This window comes from Notamacropus eugenii, chromosome 3, assembly GCF_028372415.1.
Source record: "Notamacropus eugenii isolate mMacEug1 chromosome 3, mMacEug1.pri_v2, whole genome shotgun sequence".
Classification (NCBI taxonomy): domain Eukaryota; kingdom Metazoa; phylum Chordata; class Mammalia; order Diprotodontia; family Macropodidae; genus Notamacropus; species Notamacropus eugenii.
In genome coordinates this window covers 388,023,239-388,043,210 of record NC_092874.1, presented here as the reverse complement: position 1 = coordinate 388,043,210, position 19,972 = coordinate 388,023,239, and the positions used below count along the sequence as shown (strand labels likewise).

General features: G+C 45.3%; 3 protein-coding genes across 9 annotated transcripts in view; 1 reads left to right on the top strand and 2 right to left on the bottom strand.

Annotated features, from left to right (window-relative positions):
- Positions 1-4,421, bottom strand: part of LOC140497142 (lysosomal alpha-glucosidase-like) — a 74,305-nt gene extending 69,884 nt beyond the window's left edge. The window contains exon 1 of one of the 4 annotated variants that reach the window (XM_072597726.1): positions 4,168-4,421. The gene's annotated coding sequence lies outside the window, so the exon portion shown is untranslated. Of the gene's footprint in view, positions 1-3,908; positions 4,079-4,167 lie in introns of those variants that run through there. The other 3 variants (XM_072597727.1, XM_072597725.1, XM_072597728.1) reach the window with 3 other exon arrangements.
- Positions 1,578-19,867, top strand: MAFK (MAF bZIP transcription factor K). 4 transcript variants are annotated; one of them, XM_072597736.1, is made up of 4 exons: positions 1,580-1,728; positions 12,681-12,797; positions 13,624-13,703; positions 14,957-19,867. In XM_072597736.1, exons 3-4 carry the CDS (start codon positions 13,668-13,670, stop codon positions 15,389-15,391), a joined length of 471 nt encoding a protein of 156 aa, XP_072453837.1. In that variant the 5' UTR covers positions 1,580-1,728; positions 12,681-12,797; positions 13,624-13,667; the 3' UTR covers positions 15,392-19,867. The 4 variants fall into 4 exon arrangements, with proteins under 4 accessions (XP_072453838.1, XP_072453837.1, XP_072453836.1 ...); XM_072597735.1 differs by having other exon boundaries at positions 12,637-12,797; XM_072597734.1 differs by having other exon boundaries at positions 12,609-12,797.
- Positions 19,515-19,972, bottom strand: part of TMEM184A (transmembrane protein 184A) — a 61,413-nt gene continuing 60,955 nt past the window's right edge. The window contains exon 10 of the mRNA XM_072597733.1: positions 19,515-19,963. The gene's annotated coding sequence lies outside the window, so the exon portion shown is untranslated. The remainder of the gene's footprint in view (positions 19,964-19,972) is intronic.

Below are 19,972 nucleotides of genomic sequence, written 5' to 3'. Positions count from 1 at the left end.
ACTTCACAAACATCAGGGCTTGTAGTTTGGGTTCACCTCTTTGTTACCCCATTTTGGGCTTTGGATGTTGGGTTTTGTTGGGGTTTCTTTGCAAAGATGCTGAAAGGGTTTGCCATTTCCTTCTCTCACTCATTTTACAGATGAGGAAACTGAAGTAAAAAGGATTAAGTGACTTGCCCAGGGTCACACAGCTAGTCTCAGAACGGATTTGAACTAAAGAAGAGGAGTCTCCCTGACTCCAGACCTCTATCCACTGTGCCGCCTTAAACTTAGGTTATGTTTCATTTATTATATGTTATAAACTTTATAATACCATGCCTTTTCTCCCCTCTGCTTCATAGGCACTTAATAATTTAGAACAGAAATATAAGAGGATAGAGTCCAACCTTTCCATTTTACAGATGAGGCAACTGAGGCACAAAGAACTTAACAGTCACCCAAGATCAAACATGCAGAAAGTGTTCAGACCCATATCCTCTGACTCCCAATACGGTGTTTCTCCCCGCTGTTACTTGACCCTCTAAGGTCCAGACTCCTGCCCTCCGTCTCCCCTGGAAGCCAGAGGACCTGGCCCCAGATTCTGCCTCAGACCCTTATGTGGGTAAGGGTCTATGGGCACGTCACTCAACTTCATGGGGCTTTCTTCATTTTCTCATTTGTAAAAGATCTTTAAAGTCCCTTTGGCACGTAAACCTGTGGTCCTAATGATCTTTGTTCTTTTCAGGTTTTTATGTATTTATAGCATTTCAGCTCCCTCCCTGCCCGGCTCCTCGGGAAGGCAAACAGCACCATGTCCATTCCACGTTAGCCCTGTTAAAACCAACCAGCAGTAAAAAGCAAGGACTCGGGTCTCCGGCGAGAGGCCTCCGGACCGCGGGGTAGCCCAAGGCTGAGTGCCGGGCAGCCGGAGCCCTCCGGCCGCCCTGGCGGGGTGACCCTGAACCCTTCTCCGACCCGGCGCGGCGGCACAGAAGGTGCTACGCCCCAGGGGGTCCGAGGGCTCGCAGAAGCGGCGGCCACGCCCACTGCTCACCCCCTGGGAGGCCGATCACTGGCGCAAGCCCCGCCCCCTCCCCGCCCATCTCCCAGGGCTCAGTCTCCTCATCTGTACAACGGGCCCTGGCGGGGAGGAAAGCAACTTTGCGCCCACGAACCTCTCCAGGGATGCTAAGTTTCTGTGGTTATAACTTTTTTATTGTTGTAATGATCACGTGCCCGTCTCGATGACGGGGGGCTGGGGGGAGGCAGTGACCTCGCGCGGTCCCCCCCTCTAGGGGTTTACACTTGTCTCTCCCCTCTTCCCCCCAAGCCGGCGGCCGGCCCGGGCGGGCCTGGGGGGGGCGGGGTGTGAATGAATGGGGCGGGAGGCGCTAGGCGGCCGCGCGGCGGGCGGGGCCCTCCCTCCCCTCTCCCTCCCGCTCCCTCCCCCCCTTCCCCCCTCCCTCGGTCCGCCGCCCGGGCCAACGGACTGAGGTGACGGGGGGGCGGGGGGGAGGAGGCGAGGGGGCGTGGCCAGCTGACGCGCGCTGACGCGCGATCCCGGAAGCGGAGTGTCAGATGCCGAGGACTGGGGGGGTTGTTGTTATTCCCGAAGTCGGAGGAGGAGGAGGAGGCGAAGTGGGAAAGCGCGTCCCCGCGAGGAGCCGCCGGAGCCGGAGCCGCCGCCGCGCGTCCCCGCCGTCGCCGCCGCCGCCCCCCGCCAGGCCCCGCCGCGTGCCCGCGCCCCAGGTAAGAAGGCGGCTGCGGGCGGTTGGGTCGGCAGAGCCGGGGGTAACGGACCCACCGCCGGACGGCTGGGCAGAGGGGGGGCGGGGCGCTGGAGGACGGGACCCGCCCCGATCCGAGGCTGGCGGCGGCCGCAGCGGGGGCGTGGTGCCCCCTCCCCACTCTCCGGCGCCGGGGGGGTGGGGGCGTCGTCGGCCCCCGACCCCTGACCCCTTTCCTCTTAGCCCGCGCTGGCCGCACGTGCTGCCCCGTCCCGTCCCGGCGCCCCGCGAGCCCGGAGATCCTCCCTGCCCGCCCCTCCCTCCCTTCCCTGGACCGATTCCTTTCCCCCCCTCCCTGTTACCCCCCAAATCGCTGAGTCATCCTTCTGGGGGAGACACGTGCCCGGACCAGGGGGCGGAGGGGGAGACACGTGCTGACTGCCCCGCGGGAAGACCCGGGACCAGCACGTGGCGCCCCCAGACCCTGGGCCAGAGGAGCCCCCCAGGTTCGGGGAAAGCGCCCCAAGAAAAAAGGCAGGCAGAGGGGGGCTAGGAAGGGGACCGGACAAACTGCGGGCGCACCCCATCCGAGAGGAGCAGGAAAGGCAGGGGTGAAGGGGGAGGCGGCAGGGAGCATCCCCGGGGTGGGGAGTAAGCATGCATGGGAACCGGCCGGCCGGAGGGGCACCGCGGGGTGACCATCGAACCAGAGTCGTGGCCGGGGCTGGGCTGCTTCTGTTGGGCGTCTGGCCCCCGGGACCCTTCCTCCAATCTTCCTCCAATTACCCGTTCTGCTGTATTTCCATATATGCAAATGATCTGATGGTCCAGGGTTGTAACTTATTACTCTGACCTTTGGGGTTTTGGGGGGCTCAGTTTGACACACAAACTTGTACGTTTAGGAATCTGATGACTCTTCTTAGCGGGAGTAGGAAACACCTCCCCTTGTTACATCTCAGGGGCCAGGGACGTAAAAGCACCTAGGGAATGTCAGACGGCCGCTGAGGAGGCTCAGCCCGATAACTGCCTTACTGTAGGCAGATGACCCAAACACGGTACCAAGAGTCGTAGGCCACTGGTGTATGATCTCCCTGACAGACCGTCCTACGTAGTCCTGATCTGCTTAGGATATTAAATTGTTACACTGTGACAAATGAAACTTCAAAGGCCGCTCCCTTGTATTTAGAGATATCCAGACATAAGATAGGAAAAGCTCCCTAGATTCTGGCATGTTTCATTCAGTTTTTATTTTCCAGCTTAGAAAGTCTAGGAAGGAAGAACGTTTTTTTTTTAAAGAGTGCTTAGAAACCTAGGTAGTATTTGGTGGTTTGTTTTTTTTTATATTAATCATTTTAGACTACTAAAGAAAGAAGTTGTTGACCTTTCTAAACAGGATCATGAAACCTGAGTGATCCAGTATGAAAATGACTGGAGAGCCTAACCCTAGGTGATATCACTCACTTGTGGTGACGATCTATTGAAACCGATTTTGGTTAATGTTTACTCTTGGAATTTTAGTCTGGGATATTTGCTGTGATAGGAAAGGGTGGATTGAAATAACAGTATTCACATTAATACCCATTTGTACTCAGGCATTTTATAAGCTAAAGAGTTAAAAGCATAATAAAGATTTTTTTAAAATTCCCCATTTTACAGACAGGGGCACTGAGGCATAAAAAGTGACTGCCTTCTACCCCCAAGAGATCAGTGGCAGAGGTGAGAAAGAGATTTCCAACTCCTGTCTTTTTTCTCAAAAAAGTGAATTCTTTAAAACCAAATGAGAGATTAGAGACATGTCAGATGACATCTCCAAAATTAAATATGTTCATTTAAGCCGATGCTAAGAAACAAAGCCCTAAAGCTCCTCTCTTAGGTGCGATACTGGAATATCAACCAACATAGTCTCATAAGGGAAAAGGGGTTCCTGTTGTAGGCCAGAGCCCCTGAGCCCTGGAGCCAGGCCAGCCTGGTCAAAACCGGAAATAACGTCCTTTACCTTTCAGTCGTTCAGACCAGCCCTCCCATCCCAGGGTAGCCCGGAGGCCAGATTTGCCCCGAGGGGGCTAAGTGAACATTTTAGGATAGTTGCCTCCCCTTCTATTTCACCGAGAAGCCCTTTGAGGTCACATGTGAGAGGCTGTGTACCCCACGCCCCCAGAGCACCAGCAGCCTCCAGCCTGGCTTAGTAGTTAATGTATTTACCTTGCTGCTTCCGCACTGAGGGAGCCGGTTCAACTTGTACAGTCTCTCTTCCCTTGGTAATGCAGAAAAGCCTTCCTACCACAGTCACTTCCTACAGATGACTGGCATTGCTCCTATCCAATAGCGTTATACAACATCAGCCAGAGGGAAAGGGGATTTAACCCTGCTCTTACCAAAAGTCATGCTGTGATGGAGAATGAAGGAATTTGGGAAATATCGCTTACATTGTTGTTTATTCATAAATCGTCTCAGTACTTACGTAGTGGCTTGATTTGTGTGCTTTGAGCTTCCAGCCTTTGGTGTCTCCAATTAGTATTTCTAGAGTGAGTACATTGGAAGTTCATAGAAGAGCAAATGTGACCTTCTCTTTCCTATCTGCCAAGTCTTTGAAATGAAGACTCATATTCCTCTTAGTAGAGTTTCTTCTTGAATGGCAGTAGGTCTAAAAGAGCAAACCCAGTCATGCTGCTACTCCTCTGATACTGCATACAGTACTTACTTTAAGCAAATAAGCTAACTTTATATTTGCCCAGACTCCAGGGAGTTTTTGATTTTGGAAGGACATGTATTGCGTATTCCTTGTATTTTTAATTTTATGATGTTGGTTTATTGGTTTGCTTTTTCATACTGATTTTGGTAGCCAAGACAGAAACTAAGATATGTACCGAGTTACTCAATAGGTTGGTAAGTTAGTTCCTCCTGTAAGCAGTGGATTTTTATGAGTGACGTGTAGTTTGTCTTACACACTGTCCTTCCCTCCACCTTTGTTTGTCTGGCGCAGTCTAATTGTCTTCATGTCCTATTTGTTGGCTTTGTGGAGGCCTCTGCTTTATTGGGATCATCTTTAAAGGACATCCTGATACGTGCAGATGTTGCTTAATGTCACACCATGTTCAGCTTATTTCAAACCTAGTGATTTTTTTTTTTTTGGATAGACCTGGTGAGAGAGAAGATTGGATGAGTATAAAAAATAAAACACAAAACAATTTTGAAAGCTGAGCTTGGCCTGTTGGGTGGGGGCTGAGGGAGATGGCATTTTGTGCAGCAGTGTAAACTCGTGCTGTGCATGCATACAGCTTCAGTGCCACCTGCGACACATTGCCCCAGAAGGAAGAACCTTAGCTACTGTATTACAAGATCTATACCTTCTTGTCCATCTGCCATGTTCCCTTACCCTTTCCTTTGTAAGATGAAATAATAATTTTTCATTAACCTTTTGGAGGGAGTTTTATAAACTAAAACCAGAAATTTTCCCCAGAATGAAGTTTGCCTTCCATACTTAAACACAGCACAGGCTTTAAGGGAATCATTCCAAGTGTAGCATTGCTTGACTTTCAAGGTGGTTGCTAAAAATGGGAGTTGAGCAGAGATTATTTGGGGAAGGCAACATTTACTATGTGTCAGAATTGGCTGAATCCAATTTCTCTCTCTGACACTATTTGGAACTTTGACACGAGCCTTTTTCAAACCGTAAAATTTTGTCTACTCTAATTCTCACCTTAACCATAACTTCTCTGGTGGTTGCTACATTTGTACACAAACTCAGGCATAACTGTGATTATTTTCCAGATAGTTATTTTAAAATCACATTGATAAAGTTCCTGGGTGTGAGGGTTCCGTGTAAACCATCTTACTGGATTCAGGTTCTGGTCCATAAAGGAAATGGAAAGCTGGCCAGCTGGGAGAATTTTCTGCGTAGCTTCTCCTTGGAGCAGTAAACAGTGACTCACCCTTCTCTATTCCCCACCCTCCTTGTTCTCTGTTAATGGGAGTTATAGCTAAATACTTTTGCTTTTCATAATTCACAGTGTCATCATGTTTCCCCTTTATTACTGTTTTAGAAAATTAACAATTGTCACTTGTCTTGGGGAAGAGAGGGCACTTCTAAAAAGTCATGAGATGGAGGTTCTTGGATCATAGATTTAGAGCTGGGGACCTACCTTAGAGGTCATGTAGTCCAATTCCCTCATTTTGCAAATGAAGAAGCTCAGGCCTAGATGTGGAAGACTTTATGATGGAGAACTTTTCTTTGTAGTAGTCAGAAACTAATATAGCGGGCCTTGGGCACAGAAGAATATTAGCACCAAAGTTAACTGTTACCTGGCCCTTTATCTGCCTAGGATTATGTATCTTCTCTGTGTATGGTTAGTACATAACTGTGCTACATTCATTTCCATTAATGTACTGGGAGATGAAATAGTCTGGAGCTCAGAGTCCAGTCAAATTAAATGTGAAATGAAACTGCAGAGTGTAGGTAGGTAGGTCAGCCTTCTCATAGCAGTAGCAGTCAGGCCTGCTTTGGGGTTCCACTGGAATGCCACAGCTGAGGGCAGGTAGCCAAAGCCTAACCTCCGGCTACAAATGAGCTGTTTGAGGTGTTAAATGATAATGATGCTGGGGATGGACAAGGTACAGCACATCCCTAGCATTCTTACTTGGGAGACAGAGGCAGAGGAGAACCAATTATGACTTGTTCACTCTTCAAGAATTTTTTCTTACCTCCTGTTCCAGAGGGTTAGAGTGGTAAGTACTTTACCACTTACCTTACTTAGTAGTACCTTATCAAGTTTGTGGAAAAAATTGGGGTTATTCCCAATCAACTGATACTTGTTGAATGTCTACTATATGCCTGGAGCTATGCTGTTATACACCTGTTAAAGTGTCTAAATCTCAACTTTATATTGCTTGCTAAAATAAACTTTGCTAGAGAAGGGTATAATTTATCCACACAGATTCCATGCCTTAGTTATTTGTAGCAAGTCATTGTTCCACACTTCATCTGCTGTTTCGGCCTTCTTGATTGTTAGCTTTGCGTATGTATCTCTTTTAGATCACTACTTTCTTCTTCCACTTTGGTGCTTTGTGCTTCCATGTATTGAAAGTCATCACATCTGATACCTGTAAGGATCAGAACAACTTCAGTAAAGGAGTTTAAAATCATGTGTGACAAGGGGTGGGAGAGAAAGTGAAATTGAAACTCAAAATGTACAGCTTAATATTCTTCTAAGATTGTGACATCAAAAAGAAGATGGTTGTAAGCCTTATAAGTACATAGAACTTTCCTCTTCTCAAGCAGTCTCAACATCTCACTATATAACTTGAAGTATTAGATAGAGCCTATTAATGTATGATCAGTTACTTGATTTTCTTTATGAGGAGAAATCTTAATTCTCTTTGAACTTGGAAAGCAGAATCTTATCTGTCAGGGCAGTCATCACAAAGATGGTAGAACTGTGTTAGGATACTTGTGGCCTACAGTTTTCCAAAACTAAGAGTAGAAGGTCACAGGAAAAGATCTGTAGTCGTCATCCCTAGGCTGGCAAGATTGTACAACTGTGAGTTATCTGTTCAAAAACTGTCTCTAAGGGAAGGAAATTCCATTTCTACTACGATTTTCCATTTTTATATATGGAACACTCATCTTCAGTCTCCTATTATATTTCTATCCTGGCCCCTAACTTCTTCCTTCAGATTTTACTAAAAGACCCAGGAAAGTAGATGGCCTCCCCCTGGAGGTCCCTTGTGTCTGAATTTTTATCACGTAATAAGCAGAGCTTGTGGGATTTCACCCAAGCCTGTTTATGAGAGCAAAGACTCTTTATGTGGTCCTTTTTCTTCCAAAGCAAATTAAGAAACCTGTTAATACCTATTGAATGTACAGTGACATTTAGGTACAGTTTCTGGTTTGAGATTAAAAACTTAGACTTTTTCATGATCTTAATATTGAAAGATTATCTTTGTCTAGAAACTGGTAAACTTCAGTGAATGATACATTGTGGTAAATATATAAACCTTTAGAAAGGATGCTTCTGCAGAACTAGAGGGTAAATAAACACTCTTAGTTATTAGCTGCAGAGAAGAGAGAAAATGACTTGCTAAATGCAGCAAGAATTAGAAGCCCCCAACATGGTGATTAGTTCACTAAAATTCTCTGGCAATGTCACTAAAATCCAAAAATGTTTCCACACGTAAGTATGCCTATTCATGCTTAAATTTTGCCAATAGATTTTAAGTCAGACGTAATAATAGGAGGTTGATACTGCCAGTGAGAGCTTCAGTATCTGTGAACAGTTGCTAATACAGTACTCCCATATTTTAAGCCAGTGGTAAAAAGGAAAACACTTGTTTAAAGCATGTTGGCAAATTACAATACCCTGAAATGCTTGGTTTAAACAATTGAAAATGTTGACTCTAGTCTCTAAAACCCTTGTGGTTTGAGCCCTGATTAATGCTCTTGTTATGTACTTTTCTGACATGTGTGACCATTGGTCCGGTACTTCCTAAATGTCAGTGGTTTCCAAGTACCATTTTAAGGATATTTTTTCCCCTACTTTACTAATTTTACAAACAGCAAATTTATGAATCTCTATGACATATACAAAACATGTCTCTTCGGTTGCCCTCCCTTTGTAAATAGGTTATATGTTCTGCTATTCATATTATTTCAAGAAATTTCAGACCCATTTTGGTTTTTTAAATTGTGTACATTTAGTTATGTGTACCTTAAGACCAAGTGATGTAGAGTACCATTGTTATACTTTAGTGATTTGCCATTTTGGCAGTGCTCTCCATACTGATGGGAGATCACAGCCATCTCTACTGCACATAGTCTTTGTGGATTACTGTGGTCAGAAAAATTTCATCCCTTGGTGGTCTGTTTGCTTCCTCTCTGCCCTTATAGAGACTGATCCTTAGCTAACTCAAGACTTTTTGTCAGACCCTCAGATTGAAGTCTTCCTGCCTAGTTAGGGCTTGCTTAGTCTGACCTCCTTTTTCAAAATGTTTTGAGAACTGGGTTGAGGACTGAGAGTAGGACATAAGTGGAAGGACTCTTAACCCAAGGAGTGACAAGAATAACAGTACAGGGCTTCTTCATGGCCCTATCCTTGGAAAGAGTACACTTCAAATCCTTCAGTGAGGAGCTGTTGGAAGACAAGTATTGGGAATCATGATTTGACTCTGGAGAGTAGTGGGGGGAAAATGTCACCATGACCAAGAAAAACCAGCACTTTTTTATACTTTTTAAAAAAATGGTACCAATCTAATTTGTTTCCCTGTATGAGTCTTACTATCTTATGTTTAAAATAGTTTTGTATGGAATTTGAAAAATGGTAATGTTTAGAAACTGAAATAAAGTAGAAGAAAACACCGGGAGAGAATCTGAAATTGGCAAGCCCTCCAATTTTTGTAAGTCAAGCAACCCATCTTTTTTACTTACCATTCTGATCTGATACAGTATGATCCTAGATATAAAGTGATACTCAACTTTTTCTCAAATTCTCAATTTAATAACCTGGCCTATCCAGAGTTAAGATAGTCTAAGACAATAACCAAGATCTCTCCTTTAACACCAAGTTGTTGCGCTAGGGGAACAACAGTCTGATTACTAGAAAAGCTAGTAAGTACATTCTGCTGAAGCATTAAAAGCCTTCCAGAAAGAGTCTGTGCCCCAGTTTGGTGATTGGTGGCCTGCCCTGTCCAAGGAAGCAGTGTCTTATCTGTCTTGTTTTCTAAAAGTAAAATTTAACAAGGGAAAGAGAGAGACTTGCTGAGGAGACATTTGTTTTTCCTTTAGATCAGGAATTTCTTAACCATTTTTGTGTCATGGACTCCTTTGGCAGTCTGGTGGTCTATGGATCCCTTCTCAGAAGAATATTTTTAAATAATTTGAAGGAAATGCTCAATTTCAGGTAGAGCCTAGCAAATAAAAATATAAAAAAATGTCTTCCCCATTCAGGTTCACAGGTCCTCCTATAACCTGTCCATAGACTCCTTGGGAGCCCATGGTTGTTCAGTCAGTCAATTGTGTGTGACTCTCTTTGACCTCACGGACCAGATGTCCATGGCATTTTCTTGGCAAAGATGCTGCCGTGGCTTGCCATTTCCTTCTCCAGTGGAGCTTTTTGTCAGGCAATCCCATGGTCATTCAGCTAGAAAATGTCTGAGGCCGAATTTGAACTCAGGTCTTCCTGACTTCAAGCATAGTGCTCTATCCACTGATCCACCAGCTGCCTCAAGGGTCTGTGGACCCAAGGTTAAAAAAGACCTTGTCTTAGACTCTTGATTCCCAGCCCATTTACGTGACCCTTCTCTACTCTCACTTCACTTTATCTGGTCCCCTAGTGATGACTTTGAGATTCCAGCGTCTTCTTGTCTGTGGGCTTTGGGGTTCACATTTTTTTCCTTCTCTTTTATTTTGTGTTCATATAGCTTGATTATCAAAGGACTTGTGTACTAGATAGTGTGAAAGTAGAGGTTTGTTCATTTGGCATATACATACCTAAGAACCTGTCAGATTAAGCGCCAAAGCTTTTGATGTTAAAATGACTAGTTGACTACCCCATGTACAAAAGCAATAAACATTTTAATAGGACACCCTCCTGTGATATCACTGACACTTTGTGGGCAGATGATCCATTTTTGGTATCCAGGATGACAATAGCAGTTATGTATTGGTATATGCTCATCTTTCTCTCTGTTACAAACCCAACAGTTTCCCTCTGTTTTGCAGTTAATAAGTTCCTTTGAATGAAATCATCTGGGCACAGAGAGAGATAGGATGAAGTTCCCGTTTTGAGAGGTACAAGCCCCTCCTAGGAAGGCCGGTGCTTGGCTAAGGGGAGGGCCATAGGCCTATCATAGGACCACGAATAGAGAGCCATGAGTAACCTTAGAGGACAACTAGTCTAGCCTCCTCATTTTATAGATAAGGAAACTGAGGCCTAGAGAGATTAAATGACTTGCGTGAGGCCTGAAATCATCAGAGTGAAAGGGAGATCTGCATACTGTCTGTGTAGCCTCAATAGAATTCTGTGGAAGGTGAGTGAGCTTGTAGATAGAGAATTCACAGTGTGAACTAACCTCTATTATTATATCTATATTATTTCTACTTCTTGTAACAAACATTTTGGTAATTAAATGTATTATTGGACCACACACTCATCATTTATGGAGTTATTTGGTAGATTGACCTTTTCTCTCAGGTTCTAAAGTAGCCAATCAAGTTTTCAACTTTTGCATTGAAAACTCAAAAGTCCAATGAGTGAAAATCAAGATGCTCTTTTGTGCAGTTAGTGGATTTAAGTTGTGTTCCCCTCTTCTCCACTTTGACTTTCCTTTTCCGGTTTCCTTCTGCCAAGTGTAAGCAGTGGGGACTCAGCATGTGTATCCTTGTAGGGATGGGAGGGGTTTCTGGTTCTGTGGGAATGTGAGCTCTCAAACTCTGTAAACAGCTGGTGACTCATTGCATAGTTATGTCACAGACTGACTGCAGGGCCTTATGTTCTGAGTGTGTGTGTGTGTGTGTATGTGTGTTCTGACTCTGTGTGTGTGTGTGTGTGTGTGTGTGTGTTCTGACTCTGTGTATGTGTGTGTGTGTTGGAATAGATACTGAAGCCTGTTCCTTTTTGACATGGAAAAGTTTTTCATCACTTTCCCAACTGCCAGGCTCCAGCAGGTCGGTCACTGGGGCAGTTTGAGCAGTGCTGATTCCTCACTATTTTCTCTGAAGCCATTTTGACTTCTGGTACCTGGTTGGAGGGGGAAAGGTCTCAGAAAAGCAGTTATGTCATGTCAGACTGATAAGGACAGACTCAGAATCCCAGAACAGGTTTCTTCCCATTTGTCGATGAGCATTCCACTACACTCTCTCCCATTGCATGCATACGTAGGCATACAGCTATATTTAAGAGTTAAGTTCTTTCTGACAATTGGGAAGTAGCCCTAAGATGCCCATCTGAATATGACTGTCTTTATTTTCCTGGTGATTCTGTATCATTAACATGCTCATAGAGAATGCAGTCATGTTTTTACTAAGGGCTGTTCTGTAGGGGTTATTCTTGTAGGTTCTCTTTTGAAGATCTGATTGTACTACATCCATCTCCACAAAAGAGTCCTCTTGGAGACAAGGTGCAGAAAGGACAGATGGAGAAAGAGTAGAATGCAAGATCAGAGGGCAGAGGGTCCCAGGTGCTGCTGCAGCCAAGGGATTCTGTGCCAGGGGCTCATTTATCACAGCTTGTCTCCTGGCAGCCTGTGCTGCAGGAATGAAAGTGAGACAGACGCAGGGAGATCAAAGCAGGCTGGGGAAATGGAAAATTACCCACCCTGTCTAGTCCATATCAAAAATAGAGATTTTAATGTGGGCCCCATCTTTGGAGTCAGAGGATCCTCTCCATCTCTGAGGTTTAACTTCTCTAAATCTCTTTCTTCCATCACATTTTGCCTTGCCTGTCGGTGCAGGTGGGGAAAGTTAAGGGAGGGAGGTGGCAGCATATATATTAGTTGTTCATACTCAAGCAAAGCAGCTTGCCACCAAGCCTAGTTTTCATACTTTACCTCTTGACCCCTTGGCCCTTTAGCCCCTTCCCCAGTTGTTTGGGGATATGAATAAGTTTGTTTACTGTCTGTCGACCTCGTGATGTCTTTGCACAGACATGACCCAAAGTCATTATTCCTTTTGGGCTTCTCTGTTTCCATGACTACCATCTCAGGGTTGGCTACTTTCCCAAGGTCACCATGGCAACTATCAGAGGGGAATCATGCTTGGGATGCTTTGGCTGGTTTTTTCATGAATGATTAGAATGTGTGACACAATGCAGACGTGAAAATGAGAAGGGAGGGTGGAGGGGGCTGGTTGGTGGGTGGCTGGGGGGAGAACTCCCGCCAGACACAGTCTGTGTGCTCCCTCCATACACCCAGTGCTGCTGCTGCCCATCTCACTCTCCAGCTCCAGGCTTCGAAATCCAGCTCATTGACTCCCTTGCTCATCAGGGACCACGGGGTAGTCTCAGCCGGAGTCCTTCCATGCTCTTCAGATCGTGGGGTCAGGATGTTGAGGGCAGCATAGGAGGAGGTGGTGATGTCACAACTGCAGTGCCCTTTTCCGCGGTAGGTACTCGATGGGCGGGCTCACCTGGCAGCATCGATTCTCTGGAGGCAGGGTACCAGGAGGAGGGGCCTGGGGCTAGGTTTGGGTTGCAGATATTCCAAACCAGAGTTCATTGTGAGAGGGCAAGGTGACATCAAAGGTTGTCATCTCACTGGAGGGGACTACCTTTGTGGTGGCAGTCAGGTCTCTGGGCTTATCACTATAGACCTTGGGAAGGCGGGAAATGACGTTTCTCAGGGTGTGGGTCTGTTATAAAATATTGAGCAGTGCTGTTACTCAGGCAAGAGGTTTCAGGTATTCACCCATCACCATGCTGTAAACTGTTGCTTCAGTTCTCAAAACATGCTGTCAATCTCCGTTATAGCTGAAAATGTAGCTCCTTGTTCCATGAGGTGGAGTAACACGGAGTGAGGAATGTCTATGGGTGGTGTTTCATCTTAAAAACAAGACACTTTTCCTGCAGTACAGAACTAAAAGGAATATTGAAAATCTGACCACTGGCTATTGCAGTGAGAGGAGGGTGTTGCTGGTGCTAGGTAGTTGTTGTTAACTACGATATATGGGGCCTCCTGAACTCTAAGAACAAAGTATCCATGACTGAAAGTTGCATTGTAACATCACTTTTAGGGTGGTACCCTTAGAATATGTGTGACTTTTAGAACTGTGGGGCGGCTTTCATCATGGTTAGAACAATGTTTATAGTTAGATCATCTTTGGAATGGAAAACAAAACTCCTCTGAAAGTAGCCTATCAGAAGATCCTTCTGGTGTCTGAGCTTGGCCATTACTTAACCTGTATTTGCTTGTTTGTTTATTTTTCTTCCAGTTGCATTTTCCAATCAGTTCTGTCCAGGTGACTGTGCCCAGGTTATGACGACTAATCCTAAACCGAACAAGGCATTAAAGGTAAGAAGGAATTCCTTTTAGGTGGTTTCAGGTAGATCCCAAGAAACTTCCAGAAACTTATGACAGAATCAGGTTCTACCAACAATCACCTGTATGTAATAATATTTTATGTCCATAAGAGCATGGGTATCTTTATTCCAGAGTACACGGGTTGACCCTACCTTCCTAACAAGGACCTGTGTTTAGGTGTTGTTGGATGAGAATTGGTAGTAGGAAACCCAGTAAGGGAAAGATGGTGACAGTATCTAGAGTATCTGCCTAATTTAAAAGATAGGAAGGCCCCTTCTTCTTGCCAATTTGGTGCCACTTGGTGGTGGGAGAATATTGAGACCACTTAAGTTCTGCTTCCTAGATGCTTTAGAGTGAAAGCCTGAGGACTACTTTTTTGGACCAGCAATCAGTAGTCTGAGACTTAGCTCTAAATAGTCCAACAGGAACTATTTCACATTCTGTCTTTGTATCTCCAGCACCTAGTAAAGTGACTAGTACCTAGTAGATACTTAGCAAATGTTTCATTGATCCTGTTCTTTGAGCACACACAACCTCTCAAATGCACTTAAAGGAACATCTGAAGCTTTTCCTCTGGAGCAGTAATGCTTAGTAACATGGAGAGAAGCAAGGGCATAGATAATGATTTATGGGCAAGATTTTTGTCTCCCACATCTGTTCATCTAACCGGTTTTTTTGTTTGGGTTGGGTTTGTTGTTGTTGTTGTTGTTAGTATAGAGGCTTCTGGTAACAGTGTGTGGATTTAATAGACTTCTTTTCTAGAAGTTGAAGGAGGTATTCTGTTTTGCTGTGGGGTGTGTGACTTCTCAAATTGAGGTTTGAAGTTGATTTATTGCGTACTTATGCTAGTGGAGGATTCTAAAACAGCCTGTCATATACATGTTTCAAACCAACTGGCCAGGCCAGATTCCTAGCTTGCCTAGGTTATTTACATATTATTCATTAGTTTTTCAGTGAATAGTGAGTAACTCTGTAATGTTCTTGTATACATTCTTTATGAGAAAAATGCCATCCCTCCAAATCACCGCTGGTTAAGTACAGCCAAGATGCCATATTTTACCTTTGAGCAGCTATAGGGAACAACTCCACACATTGCCTTGTATAGCTTCATAAAGCCTCCAAGGGATTGCTCTGGATTCCTCTGTATAAAGCTCACTTTAGCCATCCGAGTCATCTGCCTCCTTGCACTTACAGTCCCCTAGGCTGCATACTCCTCATTTTCATGGCTACCAATATCTTCCCAGGTTAAGAAGGAGTCAGGAGAGAACGCCCCAGTGCTCAGTGATGATGAGCTGGTGTCAATGTCTGTGCGAGAGCTCAACCAGCACCTCCGGGGCCTCACCAAGGAGGAGGTGATCCGCCTGAAGCAGCGCCGGCGCACACTCAAGAACCGAGGCTATGCCGCAAGCTGTCGCATCAAGCGGGTGACCCAGAAGGAGGAGCTGGAACGGCAGAGGGTGGAGCTGCAACAGGAGGTGGAGAAGCTGGCCCGAGAGAATAGCAGCATGAAGCTGGAGCTGGATGCCCTGCGCTCCAAATACGAAGCATTGCAGACGTTCGCCCGCACCGTGGCCCGTGGTCCCATTGCTCCCACCAAGGTCGCCACCACCAGCGTCATCACCATTGTCAAATCAGCTGAGATTTCATCCACCTCGGTGCCCTTCTCAGCTGCATCCTAGTGCTCCAAGCAGCTGTGGGTTAGAGGGTGGGCAGGGTGAGGGCGGGTAGGACTGGCAACCCTTTGAGGAAGGGACGAGGAAATGTCTCTTGTGTTTGGTGAGAGTCTCCTCTGTCCTGTTGAGTCGATGTATTTCCTCAAAAACAGTGCAAATCACCTGCAAAGGGACCCTCAATGGCTGTTTCACAGTGGCCTTTGATGGTTTATGACAAGAATTTGAGCTTGGGTGTAGGATAAGGAAAGACCTTTTGTTGAACTACCCCATTCAACTCCCATTTCCTATTTCACCTTTCTTCCCTGTTCCCAGACCTTTCTTTCTACCCCTTTGTGACTATAGCAGATCTTGTTATTGAGGAAAAGCTTATTTCTTGAGGTGCCTCTTGGACATTTGGCAGCCAGGAAATGTTTGTGGGACCCCAAGATTCATCATACAAGGGAGCATTACTCCAACATGTTCCTTTGTCAGCCTATGGCAACTTTGTTCAAGGGGACCTCTGCACCATCTCCTTGCCCACCTGAAGAGGCAACATCACATCTGTTTTGTGCTTATGATGAAACTTAGGGGGTGACCCTGTAAACATTATCTATTTGAAATGTACCAGTTAGAGAAGGCTCTCAGTTTTTAACTCATATTTTCAACAATTTAATCTATTTTCAGCTTTCTTCCCCTTACCCCCAGCCTCTCCTCTCCCCTACCTCACTTCTCTCTCCTATGTCCCCCAGTCATGAGGAATAAATTTTCAGGTTCCTGACATGACTATATGCCTGGCTTCCCTGCCTGAGCAAGACCTGAACAGAAGGCATGTAGTGCAGCTTAATTCTTCCAGGTGTTCTACATTTAGAATGCACTCACAGCCCTGTTTTAGCAGTTAGCTTAGGATTCCCTGGTGCTCCAGTGAAGGAGGTGTGGAAAGTATTAGGTAGGCTTTAGTGTGTGTGCTCATGCACACGTGTGCACAGGATTCCCCAGGGGAGATATCATAGCAGTATTACCAGGCAGAAACTGAGCAGTGGCAAGGGGATGTCTGTTCCACAGAGGACTGAGTGAGTACAAAGGTGTTATTTAAGGAGTAACAAAATGTTCAGGATGGTCTCGAGAGTATAACCAGCAGGAGAGCTTTAGCAGGAAGGAAATAGCATGTGTGTTAGGGAAACCAGGACATCTAGACAACCCCTGTATACAAACAGGGGTGACTGCTCTAGAGCACAAGAAGGCAAAAACAACCTCCTCTTGTTCCAGTGAGGAGCCTGCCCCCATGGGACCAGCTGCCTAAGCAGCATTCAGGTTATTGGACACTGGTAGAGAGGAGGGAAGCTTAGAGGAGGAGCCAGTGTACTTGTTCATTGATTTAGAGCAGATCTGCAGGTAGGTATTTCAGAGCTGAGGTCAGCTTCCTTACTTTAGTCTTTCGTGAATAGTGTCTTGTGTTCTAGGGATCAAGCCCTTCTCCATGTAAGTGAGAACACTGAGTCTCCAAAACATGGTGATTTTGAGGGACCCAGAGGAAATACTAAAAAAAAAGGGTTTTTGTTGAGGAGAAGACTAGAAGAACATAAGCAAACCTTTAGTTCCAAGAAAAAGAGATGAAAAGGGATTAAGGGTGTTGTGGGAGGGGAGGAGAGAGAGAGGAACAGAGGCGCCAGATGCTCTGGCCTGGTATTTGGTGGCTGAAAGGCATCATTGGGTGCCAGTAGAGATGCTCTCATGTACAGTACACCTGAAATAGTAGTGGTTCTTTTGAGATGAGACAGGAAGTAGCCTTGTGTGGGCCAAGAGAGTGGTGTGGGGAGCCAATAGGACCTAGAGAAGAAGGGGTCAAGGCTAAAGGTTATCTTGTGTCACTGGAAAAAATAGAAAATGAGTCTTACAGAAGAGACTAGAATGTAGTTTGAGGAAATTATTGTTGTCTTGATTGACTAAAGAAGGTAGATTGTGCCCTTCAGAGAGGAAGTGTGTTTTGAACGTGATGACTGAAAGTTTGGGGTTTACCAGATGAATCCTTGAGAATCTAATTGTGTTCTTTGGCCACTGCATCAAAGATTTGGGGAATCTGTGCAACCCTGGTGCTCATACATCGTCTGAAGCCTTTAACTTGCTTTTTCTGTCCTGAGCAACTGAGCCAGCAAAGATCTCACAGTAATGTTTTCCTGTGGCTCTTTCCCAATGGGGAGTAGTAAAAGCAACCTCAGAACACTTTCTGGAAAACTTCACTGAACATTTGGGAAGGTGTTTATTTAGCATTACTACTTCTGTATCTTCCACCTGCCCTGCTAATAGATTGGTGTTGACTGTTAAGGTTGGGAAATGAAACTGAGCTAGGGTCCCATTCCCTAGTCAGGAAGCATATTCTATATAGAAGTTCTCTGCATCAGCTAAGTGCTCTGGTCTACCAGGTGCAGTCTGGATTCTTTACTCTTATGTGTAGACATGTATATGTTTGTCTATGGGGTGGGAGGGGGAGAAGAAGAGTGGAATGTGACTCCTGTCAGTCGGCTTTGGGGAGGCTTAAGTATACCACAGCTCAAGAGCAGCCCTGCACTTGGAGAGAGCTTTGTTGGGTTCATCAGAAAGAAACCTTCGTCCCACCCTATTTCCCCAGCTCCCTGCTCCCATTTCCCTCTTACTCTACTGCCTCCTTCCCTAAACAAAACAAACAAGCTGCAGAGGACCTTAAGGGTCCTTAACCACGTAGAGAGGCTGTCATCGGAGTGACACGGGCCCCAAGGGCTGAATCTTCATTCTGTGTCTCTTCTGTTGCAATCAGACAAGAAGTATCTGAACTTCTCCAGTGGCACTGCCATGTGGCTGAATAGTTTTCCATTTCCTGGAAGAGTGCCAAAGGGTTTGGCCAAGCTGAGAGCCAGGTCTCTACCAGTAAGCACTTGGATTCTTCCAAAACAAGAGGCCTGAGTGTTAATAAAGCTGTTGATACCATAGCCATGGTAGGTAATCCATATTGGATATCAATAAGGACCACGTGGAAATATTTAAAGAGAGAGAGAAAAAAAGGAAATATATATATATATATATATAAATTATATACACATTTTATCGTACAGATTTTTCGTAAGCAAAATTAATTTTTTTTCATGTTTGATACTGTAAATCTTTATTAAAATAATTGTCAGGTCAGGGATCCCTGACCTGGCAATTTGACCTAGGGGTAGAGAATGGGAGTGTATTCCATTCTTTATCCCTAACTTCTGCAAATGAGTCCTAACCACAGGTTCTATGGAAGGAGGGATTTGTTGGCTGCTCCCCACACCGTTTTCCCTCTTCCATTCTGAGTAAGGCTCTGGCTCGAAGGCCCATGCATTCTAAACTACTCTGCATGACATTCCTCTGAACCACTGCTCTAGGCTCGGGGGATGACCCCAACCAGGGCCATAACTCCCACCAGATGTCATGCCCTGGCATTTCATTCCCCAGGTGCTCCAGCCAAATCCTCTCCCCCACCCTGCAATCTGCCCCACAGATACTCCTCCCAAGCAACAGGATTTCCTGCCAACCCCCTTTTTCCAGGGTAGGTTTCATTCTGGTGTCCAAGGCTGGAGTGTTTCTGCTCTCCTTGCTTGTGATACAGTAAAGGCAGGTAGACTTTTAGTATTGTTGTGTCACCTTTTCCACACATTGTTGATGCCTCCTCAGGATGGGAGGGACAGTGTTGTGCATGGATGAGTCAGCTTTTACCTTGAATTCTTGACCTGTAAACCCCTTCCCAGAATGCAGGGTGGAGGACCAGGGACATTATATCCAAGAGTTAGAGGAAGTCAGTAGCTGTACTTGCCTGAAGGAATTTTGAAAGTATGGGCAAACGGCAGATCAATACCTGACATCTGAAGTTGGAGGCCAAGTAGGGGCAATGCCTTTAGTGGAAGGGCAAGAGAACGCCCCTGGGGGTGGTGATTGTCCCAGGGGACAGTACTGAGAGTTTGGGACCCTCTGAAGGCGGTGTTGGGCATAGGCTGGCCTGGGGAAGAGCTGACAGTTTTTCTCTCTCTCTTGCCCTCCCTTTCAAATCATTGAAACTTCATTGTCACAATTTTAATATTTTGGTTGGTTTTCTTTTTTAATTTAAGAAAAAAAGTCCATGGCCTTTTTGTAACATGGATTTGTTTTCCTTTTTCTCTTGTGCTTAAATCTTCTGGGACCTTTCCATAGAAGGCAATTCCTTTGCTTACTTTTCCCCCCAATGATAGGGACAGTCTGTTTTAAGTTTTTAGCACCAGCTCATTCTGTCCTCTGTGGTTATTCAGTAATTTCATTTCAATATTTATTTTTGTGCTGCTTTTTTATTATAATATAAATTATTGAAAATATATCAAATAATGTGGATTCCTGTTTGTAAGGCATATAGCCCAGTGTTTGTGTCCATCACTTTTCTCTTCTGACAGCCACAACGTAATTTATTGCTGTACATTTAGCTGCTGTGACTGGTTTTGTACCTTTCCAATAAAGCATTTTTCTGGTTTTGGATCTGTCCTGGTGTTCAGTCATTGTTTTTGGACTTTGGATTGATGGGTGCTTGTGGGCTGCCACACCTCTAGCACACCTGCCACATCACCTTCACTCCTAGGACAG

What these genes read in the sequence shown, in the direction of transcription:
- MAFK (XM_072597737.1), top strand. Translation starts at nt 13,668, where the DNA reads ATGACGACTAATCCTAAACCGAACAAGGCATTAAAG. An exon ending in AACCGAACAAGGCATTAAAG is followed by an intron (nt 13,704 to 14,956) that starts GTAAGAAGGAAT and finishes ATATCTTCCCAG; the next exon opens with GTTAAGAAGGAGTCAGGAGA.